General features: G+C 47.4%; 1 protein-coding gene across 3 annotated transcripts in view; it reads right to left on the bottom strand.

Annotated features, from left to right (window-relative positions):
* Positions 1–5,984, bottom strand: part of CPEB2 (cytoplasmic polyadenylation element binding protein 2) — a 55,424-nt gene extending 49,440 nt beyond the window's left edge. For 2 of the 3 annotated variants that reach the window (XM_054823807.1, XM_054823808.1), the window contains exons 1-2: positions 4,464–5,983; positions 1,369–1,647 (exon numbers count right to left, since the gene is read on the bottom strand). In XM_054823807.1, coding sequence (XP_054679782.1) covers positions 1,369–1,647; positions 4,464–5,891 — 1,707 coding nt within the window. In that variant the 5' untranslated portion in view covers positions 5,892–5,983. Of the gene's footprint in view, positions 1–1,368; positions 1,648–4,463 lie in introns of all 3 variants that reach the window. The other variant, XR_008576840.1, reaches the window with a different exon arrangement.
* Between the last annotated feature and the right edge of the window lie 6,759 nt (positions 5,985–12,743).

Raw genomic sequence — 12,743 nt, 5'->3', positions numbered from 1 at the left:
ATTCAACGATGATATTCCAGCCAGCAAGGCTACTTAATGGAACAAGTCTTCATGGTATAGGCAAATCCTCTTAAGTTTTCAGGTCCAATGCATACACTTGGAGCAGAATTTAGGTATGTCCAAAAGCCACCATTAGCCTCAAGAATACTGCAGGTATCAGAGCTCACCTGGATAGAGCTGGGATGTGGCCTCTTGTCCCAAATGGAACTCCACCAGCAAAACGGTAAGAAAAAGAGGAACTCTAGTGGGAAATCTGGTCCTAGGGAGCACCCGTTTGCCACTATTACAGCTACATAAGGATTAGCTTGCTAATTGATGCAAATACAGCTGTACAAACTCAAATATGGTCACAATTATGACAAATTAAACTAAGTTACTCTGTGTGAAACCTAACAAAACCCAACTATAATAGACTTATGTGGAGATAAAGAAGCATTCTAATTATTTTCTCTGCATATTATCTTTTTTGCTTTTGCTGGAATATAGTAGCTTAGTGTGAGACAAAAAACGAAGCTGACACAGGCATAACAAAAATTAAAGAATGTACAGAATTAATGGAATAATCTGCTTTCTGTTTTAGAACACATGGTTTCTATAATAAATTGTCCAAGCTTTTTTTGTAACTTAAAACACAGGCAAAACCTAGAAATTGCTAGAATGACAACTGAGATTGGGATTGAAAATAATAAAGGTCTCTGCTAACAAGAAATGTTAGGACTAAGTGAATATAGGCAGGAATGGGAAAAATAATATTTTACCAACAGATAACTGAGGCTGGAGTTAAGTGGTTTACCTAAAGTCACCTAAGATGTCACTCGCAAAATTCAGGAGGTGAACCCCGATCTTTAGTTCTAAGACACATCCTCCTGTTTAATGCTTCTGTATCACAGGGCTTCCAGCCAAAATATAAGAGTTGCTAGAATGTGGAGGAAAAAAAATCTCACTAACATAGGAATGTCAGCCTAGAATACCAGTAAAAGACAAACATGACAAATACTCAGAGCCATCTACAAAAGTAAGGAAAACCTATGTGCAAGGACAAGTGAACAAAAAAAATCCCGAGTTTTAAAGGGATTTATAAGAATATGAGTGGAAAATTAAACATATTTTGCTCTATTGCTGCATCAACAGCTACAGTTTCTATCTTTCTTGACAGTTAATACTCTTAATAAACCGTAAGAATCATATATTGTGGAATACATTGGAAATGCTGGGGTTAGTTGCAATTTAGGACTAAAAGTAATACAGAAATATACAATTATCAAACCAAGTATCAGGGCTGTAACCACTGTTTACTTTTCCTTTAAAATGAATGATGCCAAAATGCTATGCAAGCCTATGAACACACCAGTTACACACCATCCTTACCTGCAAAGGAAGAAGAGTATTACTGTTGTTGTCGGTTCGGAAAACATTATCTTCAATCCATGATTTTGGTGTCAGTGATGGAGTGGAGCGAGTAAATTTAGGAGGAGCTATGACATTACCAGAAAAGGGCTTCTTCAAAGGAGAGATCTGGTTCATAGTTCCTGGAATTCCCATGTTTCCAGTTCTACGATGGTCTCTGCCATGCATTCCTCCCCAGGATATATTTCCTGTGCTCCAGCCGCTACTCTGATTGCTCCAGGGCGACTGCTTCAGAAGAGGCTAAAAACAAAGATTCATTTATATTATTTTGAAAATACTTGAAATGTTTTTCTACTTTGAAAATTAAAAAAAATCAACAGCCAACAACAAAACACAAAAAACCCAAGCAACCAGCCACCAAGTAATCAATGCGCAGAGACTTCTATAAAGGACTCTTTCCTGATAACATATCAATTCATTACTGAGGCAAAGAAGAAAACTTAACACAGCATCATAAAAAAAATTGTAATTCCCACTCCCTCATTCACCGCCCCAAAAACCTGCAGTACTTGTGCAAGCAATTTAGATTACCATTTCAGAAATCGGTAGCATTCTTTAAAGCTATGCAGAAGACAATTCCAGGGTGTAAAACTGTGTTACAAAAACCCTGAGACTATTTAATCGTACTTTATTTGGTACTATATAGCAAGATCTCTGGAAAAATAACACAAGAATTTCAAAGAGATCAATTTTAAAAATTGAGGTAAAATTAATTATTATTCTACTAATAATAATTATTTCTACTCAGTGAGTAGTAGTATTTCACTACAGTGAGCAGAAATTTAAAAATTAAAATTCAGATGGCAGACTGATTTTTCCCCGAGTATTTTGAGTATCACTCAGTATTACCATATAAGAGCAAAAAAAGCACTGATTACTGTACAGAGAATCTGTTTGAAGGAGCTATCTTAACATTTCCACATTAAAATGCATTATTCTGAAGCCACTGCTCAAGTATTTCTGGAGTAATGAACAGGACTATCTGTGGAATTCTGCAGGCTGGAATCTGGGGGGCTTCTTCAGATTTTTTTTAATTTAGATGTACTATAAAATATTTCTGTATCTAACAAGTGCACTAGATTCCTCAATATGAAAATGTAAGCAGTTTTTAGAGGGAAGATTTTACAGGATGGTAAGTTTTTACTCCTAAGCCACAACTTATGCTAAAGTGTGACCTATAGTGGTTGTCGTACTACCAAGAGGTGGACCCACTGAGCCTGACTGACAGTAAAGAACAGTATTTATCTTTGGTGTTCTCAAATCTGACTGTTCTTGGAAAGGCATTTTCTCAAACAGAAATGGCGTGTGTGTATATTCTAAATTCAGTTCTTCTGTGAAGTCAAAATGAGGTACTTTTATCTCTAAGCTTGGCTGCAAGCAACCCTCAGCTTGTAATTCTAATAACTTAAAATTTTAAAGCATGTCAATACATTATGTATTAAATAAAACAGAACTTTCTGAAGACAGAAAAACAAAATTATAACACCCCCCCCATCCACACCCCCACACCCCCCCCGAAAACAAACAAAAATGCCAATAAAGCCATTTTTGGTCAAGTAATCAGGAAAACATCCCATTCTATATAATTAGAGATAATTATGTTGTAAAACTTGAATACTTTGGTTGGAATTTTGGGAGAGGCAGGCACTCTATTGTGAAACAAACCTTAAGAGATAATGCCAAATGTTAACAAGCCTCTAATATTGCTAGCTGTGCTGTCATGGCACTGTTTAAGTTTACCTACAACTTGTAGGTGAGAGAAAATTCCTGTACACCTCACTGTTGAAGAATTGCTTTGGAATTTGTTTGAAGCGGGTTATTATAGACATCAAGGACAACTAGCACCTAATCATGGTGCATCCAAATCGGTTCTTGGGCAGGCACACTTCATGTCAGATTCCAGTTCTGACAGAAATGCTTCACAAATCCAGCGCTACCGATTAAAACTGACAGGATTTAATACTAGAATGAAAGAAAAATTGAGATGAGGCCTATATAACTTTGGCCTTTCATAACCGAGCAGATGATCAGAGCAAGATGTGGCTATAATGCACTATCAGGTAATATTAACGTGGATCTGCTTTTCTCTGATTTCTGACAATGAACATTTCGTTCCAGGAAGAAAGGCAAACTTCCATTTTAACATGCCGCTTGATTAAAACCGGTAGCAGAACTATGGTAACCCGAAACGCAGCGCTGTCTTTGGATACAAATTCAACTAATTTCGGGCAAAACCCCTGAAAAGGCGACAACGTTGACAGCTTTTCCATTTGAATGTACTTTCGGTGACCTGATCCAACCGAGCACGCCCAGGGCTGCGAGGGCAGGTTGGAGCCTGGGGAAGGGGCTTCCCGGGCAGAGGTACCGGCCGGAGCTGTCAGGCTCATTGTTCGGGGACACCGCGCTCGCTACGGACGACTGCGCGGGGGCACGGGCGATATTTTCACGGTGAGACCCCTTCGTGACAGGAAAAGGAACGTTTAACCTCTTTTATAAGAGGAAACCCCCTCCTCTCATCCCGAAAAGAAACGACGTCCCTGGGTAGCCGACGGCCGAAAGGCCGGTCACAGCCCAAGGTACGCGGCCGAAACGGCCGCCCCGCCACCTGCCACCCGGAACGGGCGGGGAGCAGCGGCCGGGCGTGGGGCGGGCCGCTGCCAACTGCCTCCCGGCCCGACCCCGACGGCCGCCTTCCAGTCTGGCCCTGCACCGGGCGGGGGGCGCAGGTGCCCTCCCGCCGGCCACCAGCGGCCCTTAGCCTGCCGAGCGCGGCGGGGCGACCGCGGCCGGGCCCCGCCCTGCCTCCGCCGTCTCGCTGGGCTGTCACCGCCGCGCAGCCTCGCCTGGCGCCTGCAGCGGGGAAAGAGAAACCTCCCGGCTCCCGCGACTAGCGAAACGAGGGGAGCGGAGCTCCCCCCCGCCTCACATCCCTACGTCCTCCTCCCGTCCCCCGTCCCAGGGCTCCCCCTCGTCCCCGTCTCCCTTCCGGAGCCGGTTCCCCCGGGCTCCCTGCCGCCCCGCCGCGGCTGCCCGTCCCTCCCGCCGCCGCCCGGTACCTGGTGGTGGTTGTAGGAGTTTCTCTGCTGCAGGAAGGCGGCGGCGGCGGCCGCCGCCTGGTGTTGGTGCTGGAGCTGGGGGCTCACAGGGGATCTCCGGTTCTGCTGTTGCTGCTGCTGCTGCTGAGGTAAATTCATCTGCGGCGGCGGCGGGGGGGCGGCGGCCGAGAAGGGGCTGCTGAAGGGCCCGGCGCAGGGGTTGTGAGGAGACACTGGCGAGAAGCTCTGGAAGAAAGCGGGGTTGATCGATGACGGGATCCCCGGGTAGAAGCTGGTCTCGGATTCCGGGCTCGGGGGCGGCATCGCACTGATCTGCCCGCCGCCGCCGCCGCTGGAGACCGGAGGCTGCTGCGTCTGCTGCGGAGGCGGCGACGAGGTCTGCACCGACCAGGGGGTGCCGAAGCCGGGCAGCGGCGGAGGAGGAGGGGAAGCCGCCGAGGAGGAGCCGCCCCCGCTCTGGTGATGGGGGCTGGGGATCTCCGGGCTCTGCAGGCTGCTGAAGCCAGAGCCTAGCCCGCCGGGCAGGAGGTTCCCGGGGCTGCCCAGCAAGTGGCTGTTCGGGGGGGACTCCATGGGGGGCAGCTTGGCTCTCGCCTGCAGATGAGGAGGAGACGGAGGCGGATTCACGCTGGAGGCGGCGGCCACCCCCACATTGGTGTCCGCGGACACCGATCCCCCCTGGCAGGAAGGGGCGAGCTGCTCTGAACCCCCCCTGTCCGCGCCGCCCTTGTGCTCGGCGGGGCTGAGGGGCCGGTGGTGCGGGTAGTCCCCCGTCCGCGGCGGCTCCGGGGGGTGAGCGCTGAGGAGCTGGAGCTGCTGCTGTTGCCTGTGCTCCTGCTGCTGGTACTTGTCAGTGGGGTGGCTGAACTGCTGCTGCTGCTGCTGAGGGGGGTGGTGATGATAGTCTGGGGGGTGGTGGTTATTCAGGGGGTGGCTGCTGCCGAGCTGGGCTGGGCTGCTGAGCTGCTGCTGCTTAAACTCTTTCCTCTTCTGGCTCAGCTGAGGAGGCGGCGGCTGTTGCTGCTGCGGTTGCTGCTTGTTTAAATCCTGGTGGGGGCTGAGACTGGGTTTAAAGTCAGAGGAGGGGTGGCCGGGAGGGGGGTGTCCTGATGCGGGGCTGCTGCCCAGCCTCTCGCTGCCTGGCTGCTGCTGTGTCACCCCCAGGAGCAGCTCATCCTGCATGTTTTGATGATGCGCAGCAGCGGCCGCCGAAGGGAACGGAGAGGGCGGCGGCGACCCACCGGACACGCTGTCGGAGGAACCGGTTACAGCGGGTGAGAAGGGGCAGGAGGAGGAGGAGGAATGAGAGGCGGCTGCCGCCGCTGCCAGGGAGGGGAAGGACCCAGCGGAGCCAGCGCCTCCTACACCCAACGGTGGGCTGGTGCCGGAGGTCGCCGTCTGCGGGAGCCCGAGGCTGTGATCCCCCATGCAATGGAGGGGGCTCCCCTGACACCGGCTCAGCGGAGGGGTGAACTCCCCACCCCGGGAGTCTGAAGAGACAAAGATAATTAATAATCTTCGGGGGGGGGGGGGGGGAGTGTGGGGGTTTAAACACCCGTCTATCGCAAACCACTATATAAGCCGAAAAATAGCCACTTTCTAGAATAAAGCCCTCTTCCTTGCCATAATCCCCGCTGTGCTGGTTTTTAAAATATAGGAGCCTTTCGATAATAAATAATCCTATTCCTATCAGGGCTTTTTTTTTTTTCTTTCCCCTTCTAATCTATCGGGACCCCCGGTAGGGCGGCCCTTCCCGCCTACAGTCGCACCCACAGTAATCCGCTAGATCATCAGAAATACCCCCGGACAGGTCGCTCCCCCTCCAGCAGCCCCCCTGCTCCCCGGTAACTCCTCCGTCCGACCCCCCAGCCGCTACACCGTAATGCGGGGGGAAAGTGGGGCGCTTCCGGGCTTGGCACTGCCGGGGAGGGCGGGCGGGAGACCAGCCGGCCAGCCGCCGGTACCCCCACACCACAGGCAGCCCCGGTTTGGACAGCGGATCCCGGTCCAACCCCCAACCACCTCCCCCGCCCCCACTGCCGGCTGGTAGCCGGCTGCAACGCCCTTAAGAATGCCGGAATATTCGTCATAGTTACGTCACAACTCTTGCCCGCCCGGCCGACCTTGGTAATGAGCCGGCGGTCCGCCCCCTCATGAATAATGCATCACATCGGGAGCCACTCCCCCTTTGCCGTCCCTGGAGCTGCTCCGGGGGTGTGGGGGGTGGGCGCTCGCGCTGACCAACGCCCGCGCGCACGGCGCCGACGAGCCGGGTGAGCGCTACCACTTAAGCGGGGGGGAGGTGACAGCCTTAAGTAACGCCCTGACGATCTGCTGGCCTTCTGGGCGAGGAAGGCACTCACTGGGCTTCGACGAGGTATCTACTCTCAGGCGGGAAGTAGCTGAAATAAATGATTTTATTTCGTCTTGCGGCAGCGGGCGCGACCAGCTTTTATCTCCGCAGACAGTGCGGGGGGAGGCTGGGATGGTGGTTTCTTCCGCTGCGTGCCATCCCGTCAGGCACTCCTTCAGGGAGGCGGGGTGCTCCGCCTCCTCGCCGCTCATTTGCATTGACGCAAGGCCGCGCGCCACGGGCGGGCGGAGGGGGGTGGAGCGCGAGTGCGGCGGCACGAGACGGGCGGTTGTCGAAACTCAGCCGGGGAAGCCCCGCCCAGGGCCCCGCCCCCGTCTCGCGGCGTTCCCTCAGCGGCCGCCCGGCTGGGTGCGTCTTGCCCGCCCCGTCCTTCGCCCGCCCGCGGGGCTTGTCGGCGGGTCTGGAGGCTCGTGCTCCCCTCACAGCTGCTCGGCTCTCGTGGGGCTGGAGGGGCAGGCCGGGCGTGACAGCTGTGGCCTCCTGTTCCCTCTGAGAAGGGATGTTGGGCGGGGTCTCTCTGCCCGACTCCTGCACAGTGGCCCTGTGGTGCAGTAGGGAGTGTCAGAGCGCCCGGGTGAAGCTGGGTCAGTCTGTCAGCCCTTCTCTCCACCCAGATCTGTCATCGAACTATTGCCACTCGTTCGTTGTACTCCTGAGACCCACAAGAGCTCAGACCAAGCCTCTACTAAGGTGTGGTGGCACCTGGTGGTGCCTTGTTCTGGCAGCTGTAAATATAATGCTGTTCTAGATGTAGATATCCCTGAAAAGACTAAAATAAGTGAGCTCATCCTGCACTCTGGGAAAGCTGTAGTTCAGCGGTGAGAGAATTAATACATGGCTATTGTATGCGAATACATCAGGGAAGTGTCATTCTGTGCTTCCCATTGTACTCTAGGCACCCATTAGTGGCCACTGTCAAAGACTGTATGGCTGCTTCCCATTTGGCCGACAGACCTTTGGTCTCACCCAGTGTAACAATTCTTATTTGTTAAATCTGTATGTGTTTGTTACATGCATATAAAATGTAGGGGGAAAAAAAAAGTTGCTTTGGCATCTGCAGTGATCTCTCATGTGATCGTGAACCTGTGAGGGTGTGTGTCTTTGGGTATCCATGCCATCTTGCAGGGTTAAGATGAAAATACATTTGCAGCATAAAAGAAAATTGATACATATTTATCTTTGCTGTACTATGACTTAGTACTCCAGAATTATTCATTATATTGGCATCTGTTTCTAGTACTCTGCAGCCGTCTATCTTACAAGTGGTAGAAAATAGAGTGCAGACCAAGGCCCTACAGATGATCACATGCTGAGTAAATGTTGCTGGCCAAGTAATGGTTCCTTGCTGAATAGTGAATTGCTTCATGGCATGGTCCTTGTAAACATTCGTTTTGTGAGCTGCAGAACTGGTAGCATCTGGCTTCCCTTTACGTTCGTGTCATACGCCTGACATGGTTGCGTGCAAGCCTGAACAGAAGCTGTCCTCTACCTGGGGCGTTCTTGGGCGTCTGGCAAGGGTGGAAGCAATGCTGCATTGTGTCTCTCCTGTAAGCAGCTGCCTATTTCTACCAAGTTAGTAGGAACTTGTTTAGTTGGGGGGTTTTTTGTAAGCAGTCAGCTTCTCTGTCCCTCACCTTTAAATCAAGCCCAAATTCTAGTGATTCTTCCTAAAACCAGTGATCATGAGGTCTGTGAGTAGTCTTTTTAAATTGACTGAGAGACAAGAGTGCTCACATCCTCCATGACAGCTTATCTCTACCATGGTAGCTACCTACCCCAATCATTTGTGTTTATTAAAACAACTTTCATGGGGTGAATCTCATCTATTTTTAACCATGTAAAAAGTAAGCAGTTGCTCTGCATTAGCAGCCTAATCTTGTACAAACACAAGACAGGTGCTACCAAAGGATGATTCATCCTACCCTAATGCAGGTACCTTTAGAGACAGAAACCTGATCACTTTCTCTGCTGGTTATGGGGAAAGCTTCTGGCTATATCTTACTGCAGAATCCAGGAGGTCTTTGGTGCTCTTTGGTCTTGCGGCATATGCTTCTTATCTCCAATACACGCAAGAACAGCTGTACCACGTCAAACCGAGAATCCTTTGGGCTGTATAGCCTGTCTCTTCTGCCTCTGATATGTGTCCTCTTGGTATATGCTGGGGCCACAAATTCTGGCTTCTCCACCAAATCAAGTCTCTTAACTGACACCTCAGTGCCATCAAGAAGTGCTGAGTCCTGTCCTTGGCGCTGTTTGTTTTCTCTCTCCAGTTCCCAGTTTCCTGATTTTTGACCATTTGGCCTTCGCACCTTCTTGCTTTAATGTTTTTTTTTCTCTCTTTTAATCACTTGATTCCTTCCTGCTTTCTTTTATCTTAGCAGCCCTATTCCAGGGAAGGTTTGAGAACTTTTTTGGATTGGGCTAGTAGGAAGATAATAGTGTCTGAAAATAGATGCCTAAACAAATGTGTAAGAACAGGCTAAGGATGTATAATGCTTCCTTGAGTTACCTCAACTATTTGCAACTTAGGAACTCCCTAGATTTGCCTTTTCAGACCTTAGGGAATACTGGAATGCTTGGACTCTGCATTCCTGGATTGTCATCGGAAAGCGACCATGTGCTTGGGCCTGAAGAAGAGAGCATGCTGGCAGAGCCCCTCATCTGAATGACCTGGGCAAGCTGGAGAGGCACAGAGCTGGGATGAGTTGCTTAGACCATACAACAAATGTTATGAGAAGTGAATGCCAAGCCATATGCAATATCGCTGTACATAATATGTAAATTGAAAAAAACCAGATGTTGCAAAACAAGCTGTCAGTATGGTAAAACCTAAGTTATGGTTCTTGTGGCTGTTAATCAACCTGCTTCTGTGTATTCATTGCAACAAACGTGCCAGGCATCAGCTTCACCTAGGAGGCCTGTGGCAGAGCTGCGGCTCTGTTTTTTTTGGTGCCTGGAAAACAATGACCATCCTATTTGTCTTGTGTTCTGCATCATCCACTATGTGCTAACCTCTGTGTGGCAAATTGAACCAGCAGTGCTATAGAAGAGAAAACACAAAGACAAATCACAATAAATTATATAAAATGACACTATATAAGGACAAATCAAATAAACTGTAAGGATTACTAAGCAGCTCTTCTAGCTGCTGTTTGGGTGACGTGAAAGGGATCATCAAGGCAGTGGCTTCTGAGTTTTGCCCCTGAGTGGTTATCATCTCTTCTAGAAATTACCATGCTCAGCTTAAGTTCTTTCCTTTTTATAAACCCAGGAGAATAACACCTGCTATTGGCTAGTGATGGTGACAGGATACTATTATATGAGAAAGGATTTGGCCCACCATTCTATTTTTCTGCTTGAACAACAAAAAAAAAAAACCAAAACCTTTTAGCAGTTACAAGAGCTGAAAGGGAATGTGCTGAGATGCTGTCTGCATCAGAGTGGTCTGGGAGTTAAGCTTCTTTAAAAAGTGTATGTTCTTGGGGGTAGGATCCATATCTTTTCCTAATCAGACACCACTAAACAAGTGTTACAGTATTTGGGAACATATAATAAATCATGAAACTGATAAAAGTTTAGATATAGTATGTAGGGTTTTATGTGCATGCAGAGTTACTTCAGTGCTTCCTCATTTTGTAAATTAACATGAACACCAGAATGTCAAGGGCCTAACATATAAAAAAAACCCACCCAACAACTCTGCTGCTGGAATCTATTTCCCTCCTATTAGCTAGCTGGAAAATCACAGTGGCTGTGATTTTGAATATGGGCTGCAAATAAAATGTACACATGAAAATTATATTTGCTTTCATTCAATACTAAAAGCAGCTTTTCTGGTGATTTTTTGCATGTTATAGTTAAAAGTAAATGTGGCTACAGATAGTACTGACTACAAGAAACCTTCTTCTTGTGGAGTGGCTCAGCCTAGAGACTCAGTGGCTGCTTGTAATGCAACAAATTGTTCTTTCCACAGCCCACAATATTTATAGGTCTTTCACCATTTACAGTGATTTACTGCTCCGTTTGACCCCTCTTCCAGGGCTCTACAGCTACAAGAAAATCAAGGGGTTTGATATCAGTTGCTTATTTTCTCTTTACTATTGTACCTTTCCTTCTCCCTTTCCACATCTTCTCCTCTTCCTGGGCTCTTTTTCAGCACTCTGTATTTAGGCAGCTCTGTCTGTCCTGCACTGGTCACAATGGCTCTGCTAAGAGATCTGCCTCAATCTTCCCTGTGATCAGGCTGTTTAGGGAAGTACAGTCTGCTCTCCCGCGGTCTGTGACATGTGTCTGCTTCGTTCCTCAGTTTAAGCTTTGAAACGGGCTTGCGTATGCATTCCAGGAACTGCACATTGTTCTAGCTGGTAGCAAAAATACACGATTCACGTACTTTTCCTAGAGCTGCTTCCCTTTAACCTTAAAGTTGATTTTTGTTAATGACTTTTTCCTCCCATGGAAATGTGGAAAACAGTCTGGGACTGCAGGTTATTCATGTAGAAAAGCAGATGATGAGGTTTGACATTTAACAGGAAAAAGGTCTGAAGATTTATATCAATGTGTTTCATTTACTGTTTTTCTGTTCTTGTGTTTTTTTAAACTCTGAAAATAAAAATCATGCATTCTTAGGAAGGAGATAGGCAAGTCTTTTTCAGCAGTGAGCAATCTGTAGAGTCACAGTAGCTTACCTTTTTTCCTGGTGTTTTTTCTCAAAACAAAATATTAATTACTGAGATAGAACAAAACTGGGAAAGAAGCCTTTGTTAGATAGATCACTGTGTGTTGGAATGAAATTAAAAGCAGTGGGAAAATTTAACACCAGGGATTGAGAAGTTTGCTTTATTCTATTCTTCTCATGTCCACATTATATTTTTGTTTGTTTGTTTGTTCATGTTTGTTTTTCAAGTAAAAATCTGAAAATCTTAAAATTCACAGGAGATGGGGCAGCTTTCTTCCTTTATTCAAAGCCTGACTTCCATCACAAGAGCTATGCTGCCTGCTGGACTTGAAGGATATGGGTTCTGGTCACAAGAATGCAAAGCAGTGATTTACTCTGTTTTTTTCTCCTTTTTGCCCTGGAGTTTAACCAGCACATTAGACTAATATTTTCTTGCTTGCTAGTGGCAGTTTCTGTTTCTTTTTTGTTTTGGGATTTTTTTGGTAGTGGAAGTCATTAGAGTTTCTCCCAAGAGAATCACTGCCAAAGTAAACAAACATCTTCATGAAAGGAAAATAATGTCTGTGGAGTATTCAGAATTCCATGTTTTACAGACAACTATTTATGGCAACCAACTAGTGAATTAAAGTGAATGAAATCCTATTTCTAGTTTGCTGCTTCTGGTGTGCTAATTGAATGTGGCAATTTCTGCTAGTTTCTCAGCTATGCAGTGCAAGTTCTGTATGTTACTTGTAATTTAGGATGAAGGAAAATATGAGATGAAACTCAGTTTAGAAAGAGGATATTTTTTTTTTTTTATTGTTGGGAATTGAATAGTGCATGTAAACCTCCAGGGAATTGCTATTGTCTCTAAAATGTTCTGCATGTGGTTGGCAAGAACAACAAGGACAGAAGAAAGTTCAGCTAAAAAATTCATAAAGGCTGTCTGGTGGAATGCATTACAGTCAGCTGTATACCTCTGTGCTCTTATCCCTCTGAACTGATAATTTTTAGCTGAGATGAAACATTCTGAGGAACAGGAGGCTGGCAGATTTGCAGCGTAGATTGTTTGAAGGTTTAAATGCTGTGACTATCTCATCTTACTGTAAGTCTGTAGATATAATGTAAGCTGGAGTTGCTGAAAAGTGATAGAACGGCTCTGTGTGTACAGCCTACAAAACTGTGAAGAGCTTATTTTCTGTGTGCCGCAGAATCCTGCACACTTGCCACCTCCTGTCCAGCATAGCAATAA

This window comes from Grus americana, chromosome 4, assembly GCF_028858705.1.
Source record: "Grus americana isolate bGruAme1 chromosome 4, bGruAme1.mat, whole genome shotgun sequence".
Taxonomy (NCBI): domain Eukaryota; kingdom Metazoa; phylum Chordata; class Aves; order Gruiformes; family Gruidae; genus Grus; species Grus americana.
This window is presented reverse-complemented; position numbering and strand designations above follow the sequence as displayed.